The 25,812-nt window shown below is 40.3% G+C and overlaps 1 protein-coding gene across 1 annotated transcript; it reads right to left on the bottom strand.

The window, feature by feature from the left end:
* Positions 1-13,191: 13,191 nt before the first annotated feature.
* Positions 13,192-16,499, bottom strand: TPBG (trophoblast glycoprotein). The gene is made up of 2 exons (XM_017890973.1): positions 16,219-16,499; positions 13,192-15,492 (listed from the first exon to the last, which is right to left on the bottom strand). The coding sequence occupies exon 2, from the start codon at positions 15,156-15,158 to the stop codon at positions 13,896-13,898; it is 1,263 nt and encodes a 420-aa protein (XP_017746462.1). The 5' UTR covers positions 15,159-15,492; positions 16,219-16,499; the 3' UTR covers positions 13,192-13,895.
* Positions 16,500-25,812: the final 9,313 nt, after the last annotated feature.

Below are 25,812 nucleotides of genomic sequence, written 5' to 3'. Positions count from 1 at the left end.
CTATGACCTCCTCTGGATAGTCAAAGTAAAATAGTGTTACTATTCTTTTAAGGGAAGTGCTTCATTTTTGAGCTATTGTAGCTCAAAATGATTTTAGAGCTTTGTTTTTTTTCCATTTTAGATTTGTAAATGGCATTCCTATGGTCCTCTTTTCCATATACAATATCTTAACCAGGATTTAATATTATGTTATTATCATTCTTCGCATATGTTAAATGCCACCAAAATGTAGTGATTGTCTATAGTTTAACATCAAAAAATTAAAAAAATAAAAACTTTGAAATTGAATTATTTATTTGCATCACTTAGCCCATAATCGCATATACCATACATGCAGAAGAGAAGCAAGTTACATATATACTACCCCTCCTTTTTCTTCTCTCACCCCACATCTGGGCAAACTAATAAGTCTGCAGTTATTCCCATTCCCTACTTCTTACTCCTTCACAACCCCCTCCTATGTTGGCATGAATGGCAGACAGAGGAGAAGCAGGAGGGAATTCAAACCTAGGAACCCTTATCCTGGCCTGACCCTCTACCTACAACAAAAATCAGAGCCACTCTCCTCTCTTTGCTTAAGTCCTTCTATACTAGCTTGGATGTCTGCCCTGCTCTCTCCAGAAAGTCCCATTATACGGGTAATAAATCCTTTCACACCCTCTTGGTGTGTGTATGTGTATCATTCTCAAACATAAAATTCAAACCACTTTGGTGGGGGTCGCGAGGAGATGATGATCCTGCCATCCACAGGGCAACCAAAAAGCAACTGGTAGACTGAAACTGCATTGTCTAGTTGATGACCACCACCCCCTAGGAGTCTTTCTTTTCTTGCTCTTAGCTTGCTCACTGTCTTTGATGACAATTGTTCATGTCTTGCCTTTACCACTGACACTATTGCCTTAACTGAATTTCCCACAGTCACAGTGCCCATTGACCTAAAATATCCCATAGTGCGCATGAATTATTTGACCTCACAAGTAATAAATCGAAATAAAATTAAGTTTTTGGCACTTAAAATTGACTTACCAAAATGGGACCCCATGGACCTTCTCTCACAGCTAAATTAGTTAATACAGTCCAATATAGATTAAACCAAGACCATGGACCTTCCCTCACAGCTAAAATAGTTAAAAAGCCCAATATAGATTAAACCGAGGCCTACAGGAATTAAAATCCACCATGTAAGACTTCCAAAAGGAAGGCGCCATCATTTCTGCTATCTTGCCTTTTAATTGCCCAGTTTGGCCAATGCTCAAACTTGATAAAAATGAATGGCATCTAACAGCAGATTATCACAACCTTAATGCCACAGTGCCTCAATTAAGGCTCTCATACCTGACATTATTGAAATTATTGACTCTATCCAATCAGTAGTTGGAAAATGCTTTCCTATTATACATGTGGCAAATATGTTCTATTAAGTTTCTATTTCAACAGCCTCTCAGTTCCAATTTGCCTTCACCTTCAAAAGGACACAATACAACTTTACTTGACTGTCCATGAGGTATCTCAACAACCCTGCCCTCCCACACAATTTCTGCTGCCATGATCTTCATCACATCCACCTTCCTCCAGGAACACAGATATGATAGTACATTGATGGCATCCTCCTCTTCAAAGATTCAGTTGACATACTCATTCAAAAAATACAAATACTCACAAAAAGAAATGGGCATTGCCCAACAAAAAGTACAAGGCCCTGCCATATCACTTAAATTACTGGGAATTATTTTGTCAGTCAAGGACTGCCCCAGCTCTGATACTGTCAGAAAACAATTAGTGGCCCTCTCTTAACACCTGCAATGTTAAGATAAGCCAACAATCTTTTAGGACTTTTTAGGCTTCTGAAGGCAAATATTCCTCACTTACAAATTTTACTTAAGTTCACTTATGCTGCTACTTGCAAATTGGCCCATGATATAGTTTGGCTGTGTCCTCACCCAAATCTCATCTTGAATTGTAGTTCCCGTAATTCCCATGTGTCGTGGGAGGGATCTACTGGGAGATAATCGAATCATGGGGTGGTTACCCCATGCAGCTGTTCTCGTGATAGTGAGTGAGTTCTCATGGATCTGATGGTTTTATAAGGGGCTTTTCTCTCTTTTGCTCGGCATTTCTCCTTGCTGCCACCATGTTTAGAGGATGTTTTTGCTTCTTCTGCCATGATTGTTAAGTTTCCTGAGGTCTTCCCAGCCATGCTGAACTGTGAGTCAATTAAACTTCTTTCCTTTGTAAATTACTCAGTCTCAGGTATGTCTTTATTAGCAGCATGATAACAGACTAATACAGTAAATTGGTACCAGATAGTGTAGTGCTACTGTAAAGATACCCACAAATGTGGAAGTGACTTTGGAACTGGGTAACAAGGAGAGGTTGGAACAATTTAGAGGGCTCAGAAGAAGACAGGAAAATGTGTCTCTTCCTAGAGACTTAGAGGGCTCAAAGGACAGGGAGATGTGAGAAAGTTTGGAACTTCCTAGAGACTTGTTGAATGGCTTTGATCAAAATGCTGATAGTGATATGAACAATAAAGTCAAGGCTGAGGTGGTCTCAGATGGAGATGAGATGAAAAACTTGTTGGGAATTGGAGTAAAGGCCACTCTTGCTATGAAAGGCCACTCTTGCTATGCAAAGAGACGGGTGGCATTTTTTCCCCTGCCCTAGAGATCTGTGGGACTTTGAACTTGAGAGAGATGATTTAGAGTATCTGGTAGAAGAAATTTCTAAGCAGCAAAGCATTCAAGAGGAAGCAGAGCATAAAATTTAGAAGAATTTACAGTCTGACAATGAAGTTGAAAAGAAAAACCCATTTTCTGGGAAGAAATTCAAGCCTGCTGCAGAAACTTGCATAAGTAATGAGGAGACAAATGCTATTCACAAAGACAAAGGGGAAAATGTCTCCGGGGATGTCAGAGAGCTTCTAAGCAGCCCCTCCCATCATAGGCCCAGAGACCTAGGAGGGAAAAATGGTTTCCTGGGCCAGGTCCAAGGTCCCCCTGCTGTGTGGAGCCTCAGACTTGGTGCTCTGTGTCCCAGGTGCTCCAGCTATGGCTAAAAGGGGCCAAGGTACATTTCAGGTTGTGGCTTTGGAGGTTGCAAGCCCTAAGCCTTGGCAGCTTCCATGTGGTGTTGGTTCTGAGGGTGCACAGAATTGAGGTTTGGGAACCTCCACCTAGATTTCAGAGGATGTAGGGAAATGCCTGGATATAAATGCCTGGATATCTAGGCAGAGGTGTGCTACAGGGGCAGAGCCCTTATGGAGAACCTCTGCTAGGGTAGTGCAGAAAGGAAATGTGGGGATGGAGCCTCCACACAGATTCACCACCAGGCACTGCCTAGTGAAGCTGTGAGAAGAGGGCCACCATCCTTGAAACCCCAGAATGGTAGATCCACCAACAGCTTGCACCGTGTGCCTGGAAAAGCCACAGATACTCAATGCCAGCCAAAATAGCAGCCAGGAAGGGTGCTATATCCTGCAAAGCCACAGGGGTGGAGCTGCCCAGGACTGTGGGAGCCCACCTCTTGCATCAGCATAACCTGGATATGAGACATGGAGTCAAAGGAGATCATTTTAGAACTCTAAGGTTTAATGACTGCCCTATTGGATTTTGGACTTCCATGGGGCTGTAGTCCCTTCATTTTGGCCAATTTCTCCCATTTGGAATGGGTGAATTTACCCAGTGCCTGTACCCCAATTGTATCTAGCTTGCTTTTGATTTTATAGGCTCATAGGCAGAAGGGACTTGCCTTAGATAAGACTTTGGACTTGGACTTTTGGGTTGATATTGGAATGAGTTAAGACTCTGGGAACTGTTGGGAAGGCATGGTTGTGTTTTGAAATGTAAGGACATGAGATTTGGGAGTGGCTGGGGCAGAATGATATGGTTTGGCTGTGTCCCCACTCAGATCTCATCTTGAATTGTAGTTCCCTTAATTCCCACATGTTGTGGGAGGGACCTGGTTACCCTAGTGCTACTGTTCTTGCGATAGTGAGTGAGTTCTCATGAGATCTGATGGTTTGGGTTGGTGGGTTGGTTGGTTGGTTGGTTGGTTGGTTTTTGAGACAGAGTCTCACTCTGTTGCCCAGGCTAGAGTGCAGTGCACAGTATCAACCCACTGCAATATCCACCTCCCGGGTTCAAGCAATTTTTCTGCCTCAGCCTCCCAAGTAGCTGGGACTACAGGTACATGCCACCACGCCTGGCTAATTTTTGTATTTTTAGTAGAGATGGGGTTTTACCATATTGGCCAGGCTGGGATCTGATGGTTTTATAAGGAGCTTTTCCCCCTTTAGCTCGGCTCCTCCCCTGGCTGCCGCCATGTGAAGAAGGATGTTTTTGCATCCCCTTTCACCATGATTCTAAGTTTCCTGAGGCCTCCACAGTCATGCTGAACTGTGAGTCAATTAAACCTCTTTCCTTTATAAATTACCCAGTCTTGGGTACGTCTTTATTAGCAATATGAGAATGGACTAATACAGCCCACCTTGAATGAGGTCTCCTTTAACTAAACTCTCTAGAATCTGTTCAAATTGCACACAATAGGCACTATCCTTAATATACCCCAGAGATTCCCTCACTGTAGAGGTTTTAGAAACCTCCTCTCATGCCTCCTGGGGTCTCTGGATCACCTGTAAGCTGCCCACAGGGTTTTGATACAGGAAGCTGCCCTCCTCAGTCCCATGCCACACACCATTTGATCATCAACTTCTGGTTGCACACTGGGCCTTTCTGGAGATAAATACCCTCATGGCCTCTAAGCCTGTGATCCTATGTACCCAGCTGCCTCTTATGCCTTGGATCATTGACACAGCACTCTGCAGACTCAGCCCAGTTAGTTACAGAGGCCTCTAGACAAAAATGGAAATAGTACTTATAGACCAGAAGCAAACCTAGGCCTCCTGGCATATCCAACCTACAGGAGGAAGTGGTTTCTCCTGTCCTCAGCCCCTTGCCAGAGGCAATGGTGCTGTAGGCCACCCTTCTCCCAGGCCCACTGGCCAACTGGAGAGTCTCTTTGGATCAACTGAGTAATCAGAAAAGGTATTTCATATGCAAGGTCCCCATACAATGTGATGATGCCCTCTAGTGAGCTGCTGCTATTCATTCCCTAACCAGGACATCCCTGATCAAGGATGGGACTCCAGAGCCAGCGCAAACGACCAAACTTTACATGGTCATCTTAGCACTATAGGATGCTTAACCAACAATTGGTCCAGTATGTATATTTGTATATATTATTGGGTCATTACTAATTATCTAGTCAGTTAGTCTGATCTGTAGCAGTAACAGCAATTCCTTATCCAAGGTCACCCTACTTTAGGCAAAAAAAAAAAAATCTCTAGGAATTTCTTGCCTCACAGATAGCCAAAATACAAACAAATGTCACACATCAGCCCACACTAAAGCTAAACTAAAAGCCCTCACTAAGACACTTCTTATCCCCTTCAGAGTTTCAGAAATTATTGATGATGACCAAGGCCTGCATTTCACTTCTTAAAATACACACCACAGACTTTTGAAGAAGACATTCAATGGAACTCTCACGTCCCTTACTGACCTCATCCTGCAAGTCTCTTAGAGTACAATAATGGTTTATTTAAACAAGTTCAAAATCAATTAAATCAGCCCTGGCACATTTCAGTCATCAGTCAAACATCAGTGGTGAATTGTAAGAGTCTGACTCCATTTGTGATGTCTGAGTACTCATAGCTTTTAAGGTCCATTCCTCCTCCTCCCACTTTTTGTCCCATAACTGAGCAAGCCTATAATAGGGCCCATGAACTTCATCCCTTGGCATCTGCTGGGATGCGAAGACTAGACACACCTGAAGCCTCACCATGGCCCCAACCCAGATCACAATGAAAAACAAAACCAAGTCCTGCTCTCCCCAGAAAGTCACATTATGCAAGTAATAAACCTGTGCATACTCTCTTGTTGTACGTGTGGTCTCATCAGTCTTGATATCCAAACCAACTTAGGAAGGCGGTTGATCTCATCTTTGTTGGGTACAGCCACAGCTATGCATATAACTCCTTTGCTCGTAGACTTCCAAGAGCTCCCCCACTGTCCGCTAAATTGTATAGAAACTATTTATCATAGCCGCAGATTTATCTTTCTAGTCTTATGCTCCACTATTCTCCTTCGTAAATATCACACTTCAAATGTTACTGTTCCCAGAGAACACTTGGTCTTCAATTGCCTCCATTCTCTTTGCTTATGCTATTCTCTCTGACCTGAGTTTTCTCTTCTACCCATCATCTCTCTCTTTGCCTCTTCTTCAAAATCATCTTAAAAGCTGACTCTTTCATGAACCCTTTTTGGATTATCCTGACCAGACAAGATCTCTCCTTACTTTGCACCTCATATCACCTTGTTTGAATCTCTGGTGGTGTTTATCATGTTCTATGCTAGAAAAAGCATAGACATTATCATCATTCACATCTCCTCTAGAGCAGGAGTTAAGAGCTTGGATCCTGAAGGCTCCCCCAACACCCTCCCCAGAAAAAAACAACAGTTCAAATCCCGTATCTGATTCTTACTACCAAGTTGTTCTTGGGCAAGTCATCTATCCTCTGTAAGCCTCAATTTCCTCTTCAAATGAGAATAAATCTTACATGTGAAAAGCTGCACTCCATGAAATGTTAGTTATTATCATTACTTGTCCTCACAACTGAATTAGAAGCAAGTTTATCTCAGAAACTCATTTTTAAAAATCCAATGCAAGGCCTGAAGAAATGATTCATGGGAACTTACTAAAATTTTAAAGCAAATTAACAGGAAGATTAGCACAATTAATTCACTTCTATGAAATCTCACTTAATTCTAAGTATACCCATACAAGGCATCTAAAAAAAGTAAATAAAAGAGAATTCAGGCAAAAATACAGGTTTGTCTTAATAACTGCTTCCTAACTCGTAACTAGCTAAATTTATTTCCCAGATGTTCATCCATACCCCACATTGTCTTTCCCCACCCTGACTCTCTCTCTCTCTCTCTCTCACACACACACACGCACACACACACATACACACACTCACTCACTCATAACTGGGCTATGGACTTAGCTATCTTCTAAATTGTTATTTTAACAAAGAATAGAAATTCATGGATTTAAAACAGTGACAGGTTAGTTGACAGCTTGGTCCATATTTACTTCTGTTCAAAATCCTGTCCACAGACATTTCATTACTATGTAAAGTTTGATGTGAAACTCTTAAAACATACAGTGAGCTATGATCTATATTTCATCATCTTAATTTAAATAGGCATCAAAAATATTTTTTGAAGTTAGAAAAAAAGAGATTATACCCTCTGATGCAGTAATTCTCCCTCAAGGATCTACCTTAAGGGAAAAATGCAAAAGGTAGAAACACAGGGGGGTACAACGATGCTTATTAGAACAAAGTTAAAACTGCAAGCAATATCCTGTATGTATAAAACATATGATTGTCTACAGTACACCAGAACCAGATGTTAAAATAGTTTTTCATGGTAGTGAAGAATGCTCAAAAAAGTGTAACGAAAAGGTAGGATACATGTGAAATAAAGAGAAGGCCTTTTATCCCGACATTAGCGCTTCTGTTTTCCTTAGTCATAGTGTTACTCATGGTACTTATCCCTTCCTGTACTTCAAAATATGCTACAAAACATGAGTTAATTTAAAAAATTTTTAAAGTGTTTTATAGCCAGTGTTGAAATGGTCTATAAGAATCACCACAGAATGTGTTCAATTGAAAATTAAAGTCCTCCTTGAATACAATGTAATACTCTATTGCAAAATTGAGAGAAACTGTCACAGAGTTACATGTATTTGGAAACTGACCCACCTAATGTTCCAGTCAGTCCAATTCCCCTGTGTAAGGTCACCTTGAAATGTGGGCCATATGGCCGGGCGCGGTGGCTCAAGCCTGTAATCCCAGCACTTTGGGAGGCCGAGACGGGCGGATCACGAGGTCAGGAGATCGAGACCATCCTGGCTAACACAGTGAAACCCCGTCTCTACTAAAAATACAAAAAAAAAAAAACTAGCCAGGCGAGGTGGCGGTGCCTGTAGTCCCAGCTACTCGGGAGGCTGAGGCAAGAGAATGGCGTGAACCCGGGAGGCGGAGCTTGCAGTGAGCTGAGATCTGGACACTGCACTCCAGCCTGGGTGACAGAGCGAGACTCCGTCTCAAAAAAAAAAAAAAAAAAAAAAAAAAAAGAAATGTGGGCCATGGCTCTCTTCGGAGGAAGTAAGTAAAAAGTAATAGAAACAGAACTGACTGCTGGGCATGGTGGCTCACACCTGTAATCCCAACTCTTTGGGAGGCCAAGGGGGGGGCGAGTCACTTGAGGTCAGGAGTTCAAGACCAGCCTGGCCAACATGGTGAAATCCCATCTCCACTAAAAATACAAAAATTAGCTGGTGTGGTGGTGTGCGCCTATAATCCCAGGTACTCGGGAGGCTGAGACAGGATAATTACTTGAACCCAGGAGGCAGAGGTTGTAGTAAGCTGAGATTATGCCACCACACTCCAGCCTGGGCAACAGAGCAAGACTCTGTCAAAAAAGAAAAAAAAAAAAAAAAGAACTGTAAGGGGAAGGGGTAAAATAATCTATAAACTTCCATTTTGTTTTTGTTATTTTTAAAGCCTATCTCGATAACATCCTCGGTCCTTTAAAATGTATTTTTAATATTTACTTTTCACAAAAAGTATTATAGAGGGTCATATCTTAAGCTTCTGCTTTCTTAGACCAAATGGTTCCTTACATTAACCAAGTTAAATTGTGGACCACAAGTAAGTCCTATCATCATAAAATGTCAGCTAAATATAAACTGTATTTCTGTTTCTATAAACATTTATGTGTAAGTGTATGATATAGTAATCATGATGCTTAATCTTAACCCACACTTTTTTAAAATAATAAAGCAAACCTAATTAATTTCCCATGCAATACCCTGAAAGGTACTCATGCTAGATTCCCCAAAGTCACATAAATTATAAGCTTTTTGCAATCTGCAAATGTGAGATTTGCACGATGTGAGAAAATTAAGATGTAGTGTGTGTCCTGCATATGTAAAGACAGTAAACTGGCACTTCAGCAGTCGAGCTGGCAGTGTTTGGCTGGTCAGTCCCCTGGTCTTCCAGGGTGATAATGGATTTGCATTGATTTAACTTCTCTGTTTGGTCCAGGCCCTTGGAGGATAGCAGCATGCACCTGGAGTGGGCGTGAGCTAGGAGAACAGTGCAGAGAATGCAAAGCTGACTGTCTCACCTGGTGACTGACTGACTTCATGGTCATGAACTTGGTCTCATTTGTTTAGTTTTCTCACCAGCTGAGCTAACTCACATTTAAGATTGAATTACACAAACCAGCACAGCATTCCAGAGTTTTTATTTTTCTTTTCCAAAGAAATATCACCATAAATTTCTAAAATATTTCCTATTATATCATAGACTCATAAGATTGTTATGAAAAAAATCATTTCAAAAACATTAAATGTTTTCAGGGGTTTAAACATGGTAATTTTAACAAACTGAAAGTAAAATCTAGAGCAAACTGAAGCATTCACTCAAAGCAAAAACAATAAAACAAATAATTTCACCAAAGCAATTGCCTGTCTTTATTACAGACATGGGGATTTCAAAGGCCTCAAGGTAGGCAATTAGTAACGCCATCATCTGGTAAAAACAGCACCAGAAGAGGAATCTAGAACCCTAGGATTTGGTCCTGGTCGTCACTGTACAACATAGTAAGTCACAATTACCAGTTACTTCATTTGTAGAATGGAAAGCTGAGCTTGACACTTCTAAGAGGACTTCCAATTTTGAACTACTAAGAATTTGTATTCTTGTCAAAAATGATATAAATCATATATTAAACATTTTCTTAATTCTAGATTTTGTTAACCCATGACAAAGAGCTGCTAAAATGTTCTAAGGTAAAACAAAATAAAATGAACCTGCCTTTTTGAAACGAAAGTCTCTAAGAGTAACAATGGGAAAATAACTGTACAAAACATCTTCAAGAAGACGTTTTTCCTCATCTAAAAGGTGACAGGATCACCTGGACAATGTAGAAAGTATTTTCTTAAACTAACTATTTCTAGTGCAGCACTGCAAGTACTGGTGAAAGATCTTAAAAATACAGTATCGAGGTAATTTTCATATATTATCTAGAAATATAACTTCCTCCCTTTCCTCTCCTTTACTGTTAAAAATCCTTGCACAAGTGTAAAAGTGAAACCAGAATTTCATCTAATAAATGTCTGTCTTCACTTTATGGTGCTGCTCTGAAAGCTGGATGACTGGATTTCCGAGCAGGAGGAAGCACGTGCAAAATTGTTTTTAACCTTGCAAATCTCATGATGTCTCCTTTAGTGTAGTCTTGGGAGAAAAACTAAAATGATATGAAAGAGTCACAATCTAGAGTTGCAAAGCCTCTAAGGTTCTCAACAAGGTAAAGCCTGTTTTAGGTCAAAGGAAAAGAATCAAACAGAATTCCTAAGGAAACAATCTCAGTTCATCTGAACCTTCTTTTTTTACAGCCACTTTAATGAAAAAGACAGAAGACAAAGATATGTTATTTCTAATTAAATACTGAGATGAGCATAATCCACACTTACTGCCAATAAAGATATTTCTAAAGGATGTATTATTTGTGATTTGCTCATTTATTTCAAACAGCCTTCCTCCCCAGCTCCTACTCTTTTTCCTTTAAAAACTCCTATTCATTTAAAAAATCCTATTCAATGTGCTTCAAAGTCTCCTTATTTTGTTAGAAAAATCTATCAGCTCCTGTACAAATTTGTCTTATAGGTTACCATTGAATCACACCCATAGCAGCCAAACTGCTATTACAAAAACGAATGCTGCAAACAGAATGGATACTATCAAAGGGGCAGTTATAATTCAGGACCAAATAGCTGTATTATCCTAAAATGTTTGCTACTTTAAATAAAAATTTATGGAATAGTTGAATAGCTTTTTAAATTAAGGGATTTATCAAGTCCTTGAATTTCTAAGTATTTTTTCCAACTTTCTTCAAATGAAACTTGTAAAGGATAAATGAAGGGTGTTTTATGTTGAAAATTTTACCTTCAGTAATGAAGAGTATTACCAACTAAAATATTAAAAATGGATACTCGTAGGTTTCTAGAGTCAATACTGCATAATAAGAACAGTATTTAAAACAGACTTGTCTTATTTTTAAATAAAGTGATACTTTTATTTTCCCATATTCCCTTATACTTATTTAATTTATATAGCCTCTATCTTCCAAGGAACTTAGAATGTTCTGTAGACTTATAGACTTGAGGGTATTAGGGCTGCAAAATATTAATGTTGTCAAATAATAACAATTTTATCTTAAGAATAAGGTGTTCTTTCTTTTTATTGACTTTTTTATTTCCATATTTTGGAGAACCAGGAAGGAGTGATGTGATGGAAAACAAAGCAGTGGTAATTGGAAAGTCTATACAAAAGAATAAGTAGGGGCATGAAAAAGAAGCAATAAATTATAACTTCAAAGAAGCCATCTACCTAACAGGGATAACTTGGCTTCACTTTATCAGATTCATCATTGCTTCAAGGAGTTGATGAGAAAAGCTAGGCTAATGAATCTACTCCTTTCCTGGTTCTTAAATAAAGCTCCACTTTAAACTGTTAGATTATCATGTGATGAAGAAACAATTCTTCTAAACAGAGGCTCTATCAATATTATAATTTGTTTCTACAATATCAGAAGACTTACCAACTGAAGTCCATCAACAGTTTGCTAAGATAGTGGTCACTATTTTTGACAGATTAGTATCTCATTGTTCTTGTTAAATAATGGCAACCAGACAGTAGGAATTTCTGATGAATATTTAAACTGTTTGATGGAATTTTAAGTGCCAAATATTTAGCTTTTTCTGAGGTAATTATAGGATCTGAAATATAACCCTTAAATAATAAATACTGTATTTCATAAAACAAGCCTGATGGAATTTAAGGAATTACAGCTTCATATTCTGACTATATAATCCAACCTATAAAAAGGAAGAGATTTACTTATTTTTAGCCCTACTTTGAAAATTTCTGAATTTAATTCAAAGAATCAGCAGATTTCTAGAACCTAAAATACTATCTGATCCTATTTTATTTATAAAAATAAGAAAATGTAGATTTTATTTCAAACACAAAGCATTGAAGGACATAACCAGTTCAAAGGAAAAGCAGGCCCTAAGACTTACTGATGCAAGTTTACCTAATACTTTCAGTTAAGCAATAATGGCCACATTTAAATCACTCGATAAAAGAGCTTGAAGATTGATTAATAGAATTTACTTTTCAGCTTAAATGGCAGATAATAAACTGACAAAAAACAAAAGCCTTGTATATTATGGATGGTATCAATTAATGATTGCCTGTATTTACACCTGTGATTTATTCTTCACGAAGGTGTACATACTTACATCATGAGGAGCTTAGCTAAAATCAAAATATCCTCAAATTCTTAAAACACTGAACTGAAGAACCTATAAATACTTGAGACATTTGTTGACAGATGTAGGCATTTATCTGTGGTTATTTCCTCAAGTTCATATTCAACCATGTCAACTTTTTCAACATATTAGCTGGGTCTCTGATAAACTAAAGACCATTTATGTTCCACTTTAAATGTTTTTTAAAAAATATCCTCAAGAAAATCTAAGTTTCAATTTACATTATGACATTGAGAAATACTTTTTAAATTTATATTTTATATCTTTTATTTCAGAATAGTCTATCTTTAAGACATTTTATCTTCATATTTATTTGCATATTTGTTTCAAATTCTGCTCTAAAAATCCACAGAACAATTTCAAACAGAGTTTTATTAAGTAAATATTATTTTTCTAGACCAACAATAACTTCATTAGCCTTGAAAAAGCCCCAAACTGGGAACTGTTTATTGTCCAGAACGCTTAGCTTTAACCAATTCATTATGCTCTTACAAAACTGTTTCATAAATAGCATTAACTTTGGGACCATATAGTCACATGAATACTCAAACTCTCCATTTAAATACTAAAAGGATCCACCATCTCAAAACGATCTCCCAAATCATTTATATTAGACATTGCTACAGTTTGATTCTCAGCTAAGTAATAACTATCATCGGAACCAAGGCCATTGAATACCCTGCCCTTAATCCTTTTTTCAAAGCAAACTTGCACACACCATAATTCTTTTAAGAATCTTTTATTTTTCTTTTTAACAATTCAGTCTGTTGGATCTCGATGCAGTTTATTTTTTAAAAAATCAGTACATTTTCATATAAACTGCAATCAAAAAAGTAATTTACTTTGTTATAGAAGTTATGAAGTTGCAAGTTATTTTTTGTAATATGCAGAAGAGTAAAATGTAAGCATGCTCTTGGATGCAGGTGCTCCTGTGTACTATGGAGTTATTTTGAAGAGCTTGCTAACGTCTGCAGGCAGTTTATGGGATGCAATTATTTTCTCCACAACTTAGGTACATGAGAATAAAACTGATATTTATGAATAAAGTATTTTTCTCGAAAAAGTTGAGGCAGCTTTTGTTGAATGTTATCTGTGTGGGTACACTTGCTACACCTTGAACTGTACTGAGAGGGAGACAGACAGCAAGAAGTCCATGTTCATGCTGAAACCTGAAAAATCCCTCCACACGTGTTGAAGAGTTCCAGGAAAAAGAAGAGGGTAAAACACTATACACAGTTGTTCATCGTCTTACATTAACAGAACACACCAAGAAACTTTACATAACAAGGAAGCAAAATCCCTTCACTGCTTTTAGTCAAAGTCAGTGGTGTCTATAGCGGAGGATAAAGGTGGAGCAAGCCTAGTAGGGATAAAGCTTAAGTCTACACCTCATGCAGAGTTGTCCTTGGTCTGTCCTCTAATATTTCTCAGACATCCGAGTTAGAACTGAGGTTTGTTAACCTGGGATCCGCATTGATTTCATATCTGTAATGATACCCTTCCATGTGATCCCTGCAGGCATCTCTGATGTTATGCATCCACTTTTTTATCCCCTTGCGGTTCAAATACAAAACCAGGAGGAAAATAGCGCCTATCAGGGCTAAAACAATACCCAGGAAGACATAAGAGGTTTGCAGGGATGGGGGAAGAATCGGGTCACAGTCCAGGTCGGCACTGTTGAGTTCCAAGAGGACCCGATTCCTCATTTTTTCCGGAAAAGCACAGGTGAGCCGGTCTTTGCCCTGCACCACCTCTGTTTGCTTGAGCCAGGTCACCATGTCTGCCATGTGGCAGTCGCAAACCCAGGGATTGCTGTCCAGGAAGACCCTAACGTGGGGTAGACCTTGCAACTCAGCCAGGGTGCCATTGTGAAGGACCTTGAGGGCATTGTCCTCCAGGTGGAGGCTTTCTAGATGTGTCAGGTTGCGGAAGGACACGTAGGTCAGGCTCACCAGCGAATTGTTACTTAAGTCCAGGTACCTGAGGCTGGGCAGTTGGGCCAGCACATCCCGCGGCAGGTAAATGAAGTGGTTGCTGGCCAGCTCCAGGCGGTGGAGCCCCTGCAGTGCACCGCCCGCCACCAGGGCCGCCGCCACCATGCCCTCGAAGCTCCGGTTCTGCCGCTTATCATCAGGGGGCACGATGTGGTTCAAGATCAGTTCCACAAGGGGACTGGGGGCCGAGATGCTGGCATTGCTGCCCGAGAAAGCGAAGGGGCTGAGGTAGGCCAGTGGGTTGTGGCTGAGATCGAGCTGGCGCAGGCTGGGCAGATGCTCGAAGGCGCCCGCCCGCACCTCGTCCAGGCGGCTGCCGCTGAGGTTGAGCGCAGCCAGCTCAGCCAGCGGCGGCCGGCGGGCGAAGGCGCCGGCAGGGAGCACGGCCAGCTGGTTGCCGGTAAGGAAAAGGTTGCGCACGTAGGGGGGCAGGTCCGTGGGCACCTCCGTCAGATTGCGGTTAACGCACTTGACTGTGCGCGCCGCCTCGGAACACTCGCAGAGCGCGGGACACTGGTCGGGCAGCGGGGGCTGGGCGGACGCGGCGGAAGCCAGGTACGGCGCCGAGGAGGAGAAGGAGGATGCCGAGGAGGTGGGAGAAGACGAGGAGACCCAGCCCAGGAGAACCAGCGCCAGTCGCGCCAGCCGCAGCCGCCCGTCCCCGGCGGCGGGGCCCCGGGAGCACCACCCAGGCATCGCGGCTAGCGTATCCCCGGAGCTGGGCTGGGATGGCGCCCGCTCCGAAGCCTCGGGGGGCTGGGCCCAGAGGGTGCGAGCCGGCGGAAGCGTCTGGAAAAAACTTTCCTCTCGTGGAAGCCAGGGAGTGGCGCCGCAGCCGGAACTTGGCTAACCCCTCGCCACCGGGCGCTTCCCTCCGGGGCCGATTCCCCCGCCCCTTCCCTCCAGAAAGTACGCACGGCGGGTCGGGACGCTCGGCCCCGCGATCCTGCTCCCGCTCCTCTTCCTGCCGCCGCCCCGGTGGCACCTCCTGGCCTCTTGTTGGCGCCCCTCGCTGGCTCCTCTGAGGGACCTGGGACAAGCAGAAGAGAGGCGTGAGCAGCGGTGGCTGTCGCGGCTTCCGGAGTGCAAAAACCGGCCTTTTCGAGTCTAGTCGTCACCACTTTGTCCCAGAGAGACACCAGTCTCTCCCTCCGAAAGCCCGCCCCGGCCTCGCCTCCACAACCCCTCCGGTCACTCTTACTCGGGAGGGGGACGCGCATCCGACACCCAGAGCGCAAAGTCTTCCCTCTCCCCTGACCCACACTAAATAAACCCAAGCGGCCTCCCGCCCTCCGCTTTTCCCGAGGAGACTCGTCTCCCCGCGTCTAACTTCTTGCTTAATCCCCAATTCCTTCCCTACCAAACTTCTCCCTTTCCAGGTTCCTTCCCGCACCTCCTCCGCGGAAGGTCGGCCTCTGGGTGTCTCCGCCCCCGCCCGGACCTCTCTTCCCGGTCCCGGTTAGGATGCGAGGGAAGTTTCAGGTTACAGGACTTTTTGATCTCTTCTTGTACCTTCTGGCATTAGCAGGCAGTGGAGCTACAACTGTCGCCCCCCAGCCCGCGTCCCGCCGGCCCCTGGGATCCCAAAGGGGTTCAAGTCATCTCCAAAGAGGTGGGGAGAGTCTGGGAACAAAGCAGCAGTGGGACTCGGGGTAGAGTGGCAACCCGAACCAACGCTACTCTCCACCCGAGTATGGGGAGGGGCCCCAATGACGCCTGCCGGGTCTCTCCCAGGCCGCGGGCTCCCACTGCTCACCTCCGCGCCCGCCGCCTCCAGAACCAACTCAGTTCCACCAGAGTAGCAACGACTTCCCGGCTGCGCGCTGCGGGCGCCGACTCTCCTGGCACCCCAGCCCCTGGCCCAACCTCCCAACCTCCGCAGCTGGGAAAAACCAACCCGGGGGGCGGGGGAGGGCCAGGACTGACGGGGAGACTCCCGCCATGCGGCCAACCTCGGCAGTCGTAGGTAGGGGGATTTAAGAAGAGAGACTAGGGGAGCTGGGCTGCGCGCTTCCTCCTGGTGGAAATTAACGAGGAATGTGCCCAAAAAGGTGAGGGAATCCCGTTCTCTCCCCCCTCCCCGACATCCTTGGGTGGTTCCTCATTTTGCATACTGTATTTACCTTGGACAGGAGCAAAACCGCTGGTGAATCTCGTGGAATTCACCCTGATTCAGGCACCTTTGGCAGTGACAAGATAGATTTAGGCATGACAGAGCAGCGTGAAGCAGCACCAGAAAGAAATGAGCTGAAAATCTACAGCGGCAGCAGCAAAGGCACTGCAGGTTGTATGAAAGCTTCAGAAACTCTCCCCATCAAAGTGGTACCTGAGGCCGTAAACTTCAGATTTAGGTGTAATTAATGCCTTCCCGCCTGTTCCCCTCACCCCGCCCCCTCACTTCTTGGGTAGTGATGGAATTTGTGAAGAGAGCGCGCCAACTTTAAGAGAGAGAGAGAAAGATTAGTGGAGAGGAGGTTCATTCCTGATTCATTAGCTTTTCTCTTACCAAAATTAAAAGCAGATGGAAGAAAGAGAAAGGCAGCCGAAGGCATCCCAGAAACAAAAGGCAAATAGCAAAGACTTGAGTCACCCGGAAAGCGGACCTGCCCCTCTCCCCAGATGTAGCACCATGTGTCAAGTCACTTCTGCGGGGAAAGCTCCAAGGGTGGGGAGTAGGGGTTGCAGGAGCTGACCTGGGAGGGAAGTTTGGTTTCAAAGTCGATTGTCCCAGGGGGGGCATCTGGCAGGTGGTGATGGAGAGGATGGGGTTGGAGAGAGGGACAGATTGAATGACTGGTTACAGTAAGGCTCTGTTATTATACCAGACAGGTTTTGGGTTCTGAAAGCCCTATCGTTGCTCTAACTCCATATCCCTTTGTCCCAATTAAATAATTTCCCCGAAGGGATAAGAAGGTGCTGGTTATTCCAGGCTTCTTCATTTTAGAGAGAAAATGGCAATTAGGGAAAACATGGTTCGGAAATTTAAGACCTGGTCGTATAAAAAAGATCAAATAAGGATGCTGAGGCTTGTGCCTGGGACATGTGCCTTTAGTGTAAGAAAGACCCCAATTCTGGAATGGATGCCTGATTACTTTTATAGAAAGAGTCAGCAAAGCCGACAGCAAAAATGGCTCAGACAAAAGCTGAAAACACTGGAAACTGCAGAGATTTGTGCACAAAAGCTGGTTTCATTAATTTGCATCTTCAGCACGTTTATCTCCATCTCTTTTCTTATTTTTAAAAGTGTTTTGCAACATGAATGTAAAACACTTTGAAAAAGAATCTCTAAAGCTGTAGTCATGTTCTGTATCCGGATTGTGGTGGTGGTTACATAAACCTATACAACGTGTTAAAACTCACAGAACTTTGTAAACCAAAAGAGTCAATTTTACTGTGTGATAAGTTTAAAAATAAAATTAATTACTCATTGGAAAAAACCTGTAATAATGCTCTGGCATGATATTAACTCTGGTCCTGATCTGAAGACCAACTGCTTTGTTAGGAGAGTGAGATACACTTTAGAATTTAGAAACATAATATATGTATTTTCATCTGATCCTCAAGACAACTCAGAGGCAAGATAAATATTGTTAGTATTATTGCTTGTTGCTATTATTGTTGTTGTTCTGTTGTACAAATGAAAAACCTGGGGCTTTAAGTTAGCTTGACTGAGTGTCTTCCACTTGCCAAGCCCTGTGCTGATCACTTCACAGATATTATCTCATTGACTCTTCACATCAGTACTCAAGTTAGGTCCTCTCACTCCAGTTTTACAGACAAGAAAATTGACGCAAAAATAAATTACATAACTTGTTCAAATGAGTGATGGAGGTGGGAACCAGGCCCAGATTTGCCTGCCTCCCATATAGTACATCCCACATTCTGCCTCTAGGCAAGATTAAGGAGTTTGTGCAAAGTTCTACTCTGTTCCACTTAGGCAGAACGTACACCTCACCTCTTGTTCCCTTTTTACTTCTTCTGCCTCCACCTTCATGCAGCTGGCAATTGCTTATGGCTGCTGAATAGGGACCCAGAACCTTAGGGTCATTTCTAGCTGTGACACTTGCCTGCTGTGTGTCTTCTATAATAGGACCACTAATGACATTTGAAGATATTTCCATGAAAATTGAGATAAATATGTAATGTACTTAGCAAAATCACCTGTTTTGATTGTTCTTTCCTAAATTACCCCCCTCATGTTATTTATTGTAATCCACTATATCTCTGTAACTGTATTAGTAATAGGAATACAAGGATAAATTTTAAATTCTCTTTAAGGTAGAATTGCCAGATTTAACAAATAAAAATACAGGACACTCAGTTAAACTTTAATTTCAGATAAACAATGAGTACTTTTTAAGTATGTCCCATGTAATATTTGGAAACTACACCCAAAATGTTGTTGCTTACAGTTGAAATTCAACTTTAATTGAGTATCCTGTATTTGATCTGGCAATATAGCGGTTGATAATAGTAGGAGAAAGAAATAGACACAGAAACAAAAGCTCTCAATGCAGAATTGAGTATGGTTTGGTGTGTGTATCTTTCCAGTCAATGCCCTCTCTCTTTGTAAATATTTCGATTCTGTTTCTGCTATTTTTTATGTGAATGGGATCATAGTATATGAATTATTCACATTTTTTCTTTTTAAAAAGCAACCATCTATCTTTCTGTGTGCATACATATAGGTATGCTTCTCCTTTTTTAAAGACTGAAATATTTCAAACTGTAGATTGTTGTACCACAATTTATTTAACAGCCTTATTGAAAGACATTTAGATCAGTAACTACTTTTCGGAGAAGTTTCCTTCAAGTGAGAAAAGCTTACTAGGATCAGTTCTATTTTGATTGTCTTAAGCATTTAATTATCCCAAATTATCATACTGACTTTACTCCTGACAGCTTGAAAATTTTTTGTGCATGATGCTATTTACATACTCTAAGGCAGGGCAGAGGATTGCAGAGCACATTTTTCCCAATTTATTCTTCTGTTCCACAGTGAAATAAAGGAAGGATCTGAATGTCCTGACAGATAAGAACCAATTTAGTGTATTTCAAGAGGTCACTTTGTAGCCTCCAGGAAATGTTTCTACACTATCATTTATTTAGAAGACTGTTTCTACAGGGACCATTTTTCTTCTAATGACCCAGAGGAAAGTCATTAGTAAATTATTGAAATATTGCTTCTAAATCCGGATTAGGCAAGGAATAAGATAGGTATAAAAAGAATGGTGAGTGGTTATGACCACCCTTATGGTAACTAGCAGAGAGAAGCCATGTGGTCCAGCATGGACAAACACCAAGATTATTTAAGACTAGTTCATTTTGATCTCTGTCACAAATTAGCAAAGGAATTGAATACATGTGAACACTGTCAAATCTGAAAAGTAACTAAAACAAAGTCAAGGGTTGGTGAACAACAAGCACATATGTCAAAAAACCGTGAACCAACACTTAAAACTGAAACCATCAACTTGAGGGTCAATTTGACCAAAAAAAAAAATACACATGTATATATGTATATTCATGAGGAAATAATTTTTTAAAATTGTCAGTGATTAAAAAGAAAGCTTCAAATCTCTTTAGAAGGAATGGACTTCTTTTCTGAGATGTATAAACTGAATTAAGTAAAATATAAACTAGAGAATGGGTCAAAAGGAATGTATTTGTCTCATCAGTCAGTACAGTAAGTGCTGCGGCTAGTAAAAGAAAAATATAGCCCTCTATATCTGTGGGTTCCATATCCCTGGATTCAACCAACCACAGATGGAAAATAAAAGAAAAAAAAATGGGTGATTACCTCTGAACCAAACATGTATAGACTTTTAAAAAAATTATCATTATTTCGTAAGCAATACAGCAGGGCGCGGTGGCTCACGCCTGTAATCCCAGTACTGTCGGAGGCCAAGGTGGGTAAATCACTTGAGATCAGGAGTTTGAGACCAGCCTAGCCAACATGGTGAAACCCTGTCTCTACTAAAAATACAAAAATTCACCGGGTGTGGTGGCACACACCTGTAATCCCAGCTACTGGGGAGTCAGAGGCAAGAGAATCACTTGAACCTGGGAGGCGGAGATTGCAGTGAGCTGAGATCGCGCCACTACACTCCAGACTGGATGACAGAGGAAGACTCCATCTCAAAAACAAAACAACAAAAAAATACAGCATAAAAACTATTTACATAGCATTTACATTGTATTGGGTATTATAAGCAACCTAGATATGATTTAAAGTATATAGGAGGATGTGCATAGGTTATATGCAAATACTATGCCATTTAACTTAAGAAACTTGAATATCCATGGATTTTGGTATCCACAAGGATCCTGGAAGCAACTGCCTGAGGATAACAAGGGATGATTGTATATAGTAATGTCCAGACTCTCCAAATAGTCACTATTACAGGATCACTCGACTGTAATTCAATGAATGCTTTTTTAAGACCCCACTATATACTGTCCACCTATTTGATGCACTTGAAATACAAGGATATATAGGATAAAAATCCCTGCCCTTGGATAACTTGCAGTCTAATGGGAAAGCAAATAGTTACAAAACATATGGTAAGTGCAAATATGGGAAGGGGTGGGGAGACTGTCAGAAGGTTTTACTAGGGTGGAAATGCCTGAGTTGCATTTTGAAGCACAATCGGCCTATATCTTCAGCTTCTGCCCCATGTATTCAATCAGCTGGGGATTGAAAATATACAGAAAAACAAACAGGAAAAAATAACGCTACAAGAGTAAAAAATAACACAAATGAAAAATACAGTAAAACAACTATTTACATAGCATTTACATTATATTGGATGTGATAATCTAGAGATGAATTGAAGTCTGTGGGAGGATGCATGTAGGTTATAAACAAATACTATGCCATTTTATATCAGAAACTTTAGCATCTGTGGGGTTTGGTATCCACAGGGCTCTTGAAACCAATCCCCATGCATACTGAAGCAAGACTATGTTAGTAAGAACTTGACAAACAAAAGATCGGCAAGTTGGTGAAAAACTTGAGGATTTACTCAGTTCTAGAGACTACACAAAGCAGAGCACAGCACACATTGACACATTGGAGGGAGTGGTACAAGGTGAGATTTGAAATATGGTGGGATCAGATTGCTGACCTCCAGTCTAAAAGGTTTGTATTATCCCGGCCTGGCATGCTAGCTCACACCTGTAATCTCAGCACTTTGGGAGGCGGAGGTGGGTGTATCAGCTGAGGTCAGGAGTTCAGACCAACATGGTGAAACCCCATCTCTACTAAAAATACAAAAATTAGCCAGGCATGGTGGCAGGCACCTGTAATCCCAGCTACTTGGGAGGCTGAGATAGGCGAATCACTTGAACCCGGGAGGTGGAGGTTGTGGTGAGCTGAGATCCCGCCATTGCATTCCAGCCTTGGCAACAAGAGCGAAACTCCATCTCAAAATAAATAAATAAATAAATAAATAAATAAATAAATAAATACATACATACATACATACATACATACAAATAAAAGGTTTGTATTATCCTGTAGTAGTGGGGAGCCAATGGAAGTTTTCAGCAGAGGAATGACATGATCACAAGTGCATTTTAGAAACATCACATTTGCTATCTGTTTAAAAGGTAAATTGTAGACAAAGAAGACAAAACAGAGAGAAAAGTTGGGTGGTTCAAGTGAGGGATGACAAAGAGCCAAACTAAAGTAGAAGGAAAAGATTGGCAAGGCAACAACAGATTATATAGACCAGTAGTTATTATATAGACCATAAGATTACATAGAACAGCGGTTCCCAACAGAGTGACATTGCCCCCAGTGCCGTTAAAATATTTTTTTGAAAAGAAAGCATTGGTTTTTAAAAAGTTTGAAAACAACCTATAAAATCTTTAAGATAATCTACAAATCTTAGTGATTTATTCACTTTGAAGGTAACAATACATACATTTATAATTCTAAATGTAAGATTACAGATAACTTCTGTATTTTAAATAATGACCAAGAGAAATTTTAATTTATCCCCAGTGTGACTAGATAAAAATCTAAAGTTCTCAGCCTAGAAACAACTTCATTTTACATTTAAGCTCCAAATACTTATAGTATGGTTTTATTATACATTGAATTTTCCAGGAACACTTAACACTGTAAGAAAAGAATATATAGTGTTTTGTTTGGAACTTTACCAAAATTTTATCTCTGGTAACCCTGCCACTCATTCTACTCAGATCATCAATATAGTATCAGTTTGCATTTGTAGTTGTTACATTTGCAGTGATTCTTATTTCAAAATATCTAATATTTTTTAAAAAATTATTTCAACATTCATTTGAATATTGGTCTAACCTCTCTTAAATCCTAGCTTATTTATAAGTAGGCAGAAGAATATCACCACTTCATTGGGTTTCCTATCGGAGTTATGCCCAAGTATTTATGTGTAGTGCTATACATTAAATAATATTCTTCCTTTATTTATTATTTAATATTCTCATTGATATAGTGTGTACTTTTAAGATTATGTATCAAGATGCATTTTGTAAAATAAAAAAGGCTTTATAAAATATTTGTTTTGAAGAGGAAACATTGGTTTTTTGAAAGTTTGAAAACAACCTGTATAAATTTTTAAGGGAATCTACAAGTCTTGGTGATTTATTCACTATGAAGGTAAGACTACAGACATAATTCTAAGTAGCATAACATCACAGAAAACTTATTTAAAATTTTTTTCTCTTTTGAATTTAATATTTCAGATATATGGTATTTAGTCAGCTTCTATATTTTAAGTAATGACCAAAAGAAATTCTAATAATTCTTAAAGAGTCAAGTTTGATTATGATGAAGTGAAAAAATACCTAGAGAAAGAATAGAATAAGACACTTATCTGTTTCAATCTTGTTTGATTGAAATTATTATCTTTTAAAAGGAAGTTATGATAAATATTTAAATTAGCAATGTTACCTAATATCCTTTTTTAATGTACATTATTTCCACTTTGGAGGTGACATGGAAGATGTTTGCAGGGATTCTTGTCAAAATGTTATTGCCCAAGATGGGTTCTCAGCCAAGACTGGAATTCAGTCAAGAAATGGGAGCATTTGCAATTGTAGCCACCATCCAAATTCAATTAATTTCAATTAAATTTAACACAGTTCAATAAATGTTTATTAATGTGCTTTTCTGTAGTACTCACTTTGTCTTCCAAACAAGGCTACCTCCAAAGCCAGCAATTTCCCTTAAAAAAATTTGCAATACTGGCACATTGATAGGCAATCTATTGCATGTCCATGGCAGAGGTTCAGCAGATAGAGTTAGGCCAAAGTTTGGGTACATGACCCAGGCTTCTCTCTTTTATAAGTCCTACCGGGTGAGTTAAAATACAGAGGTCAATAAGATGGCTCTGAGCACTGTTTGGAATGTTCAAATACAAAATTGAGTATCAAATTTGGTTTATATCCCCATATGAAAGCTAAGGAAGAGAGTACTAGAGATGTTATGTACTTTGAAATAGAAATGTATCATATTACCTTGGAGTGAAAAAAAGGAAGTTAAGGAGCTAAACTAGGGAGATAAAGTCAAGCCAGTGTCAAACCATATGGCCTGAACAGTGTGTGTAGTGATAGGATAAAGGAGGTGGGTGCAGGGCACACACCAAAGGATGCCCATACTGAACTTCAATAGAAGCCCAGTAGAGAAATGTGTGACATCAGGCGATACTTTAACCCCCAAAATATTGATGTGGGTGACATTTACAAAGGGGTGAGATTCAAAATGGTTTGCAACCAGTATGGTACAAAAACTGATCAGTGTTCAATAATCAGAGGCTGCCACATGTAAACAACTAATAGAGCTTTGTTGTTGCAGACTGCCTGAATACAAGCCCTGCATCTTCTTAAGAAAACTAAAGACACTTCAAGGTTTCTGATAATCTCCACAACCACCCTCCAGAGTATGTGCTATCATTCAAAACTTGTTCCATAACTTCCAAACATCATCCTAAGGAATGGAAGCTTCTTTAAAATAGGAAAATTACTGATAGCTATATAAACTGAGTTTATTCATTATTTATTACATAAATATTTTTGGAGTATGTGATGAGTGCTTCTAGGCACTGTTCTGAGAACTGAGGAAGCAGTGGTGAAGAAGACAGACCTGGGCTCTATTTTCATGAAATGTGTTGTTCCCACTACTTTGTTAAATCAACTAACTCCAGTGTGAAAATCTAGATTTCTTTTTTAATTGAATTGACATATTTTATTATTAAATACAGCAAACACATACTCAACAATACAGAACAGCATAAAAACCTGTGCACCTATTACTCAGCCTTATAAATCCTAACATTAGGTTTCTTTTTTAATGTTCTTTTGCATATAATTAAAGTGTACCATTGGATAATTATGTATACACCCTTGAAACCATCATTACTATCAAGAAAATGAACACATTCATTATTCTCAAAAGTTTTCTCATGTCCTTTTGCAATCCACCTATTCACATGCCACCCTTAAACCATCGCATCCTCAGGCAACAATTTAATTTCTGTCACTACAGACTAATTTGAATTTTCTAGATTTCATATAAATGGAATCATAAAGTTGGTGCTCTTTTAATTTGGCTTCTTTCATTGTGCATAACTAATGTGAGATTCATCCATGTTATTGTAAGTATCAATAATTCATTCCTTTTTGTTTTTTTATGAGTAGTATTCCATAGTATGGATATAAAACAGTTCTGTTCCAAATGGCTCTGACCTCCCTCCTAAGACCCGTGAAATAGCCTAAACATACTATTTTGTTGGCAACAGGTTAAGCACAAGAGCAAGCAAACGTAAATCATGTAAATCCTGTTTAATATACTGCTTGCCTAACATCTGCCATTATGCTATAAACCAAAGCAAATCACATACTAAAGCCACGGGGCATAGAATTACACCCCAAACAAAGTGAAAGGGCCCTGCAAAGTGGCATGGCAAAAGACTTGTGTAAAGGAAGGTCTGAAGAAATGGGGCTATTGATACAATCTACCAGGAACTGACATACCACCATTTCTTTAAATACCCCCCAAGAGGATGTTTTCAGTCTTGTGCTATTACAAACAATGCAGCAATGACTGAGTACATTGTCATCTTCCACACAGGCCAGTATATCTGTAGGATAAATCTTTAGAAGCGAAATTCTTGGTTAAAGGATAATAGGTTTTTGTAATTGTGATAGGCGTTGCCAAAGCACTGTTCAGACATAACTGATGGTAACGATTTATATTTCCACCAACAATGTTGGGACTATGTTATCATTAAAATTTTTTTTCCAGTCTTACATGTGAAATGTAATCTTTGTATGGCTCTGATTTGTATTTTCTTGTTAAAATAAG

This window comes from Rhinopithecus bieti, unplaced genomic scaffold (genome assembly GCF_001698545.2).
Source record: "Rhinopithecus bieti isolate Rb0 unplaced genomic scaffold, ASM169854v2 scaffold_20651, whole genome shotgun sequence".
Lineage (NCBI taxonomy): Eukaryota > Metazoa > Chordata > Mammalia > Primates > Cercopithecidae > Rhinopithecus > Rhinopithecus bieti.
Note: the sequence above shows the minus strand (reverse complement) of the source record. Positions and strands in the feature narration are given on the sequence as shown.

What these genes read in the sequence shown, in the direction of transcription:
- TPBG (XM_017890973.1), bottom strand. Translation starts at nt 15,158, where the DNA reads ATGCCTGGGTGGTGCTCCCGGGGCCCCGCCGCCGGGGACGGGCGGCTG.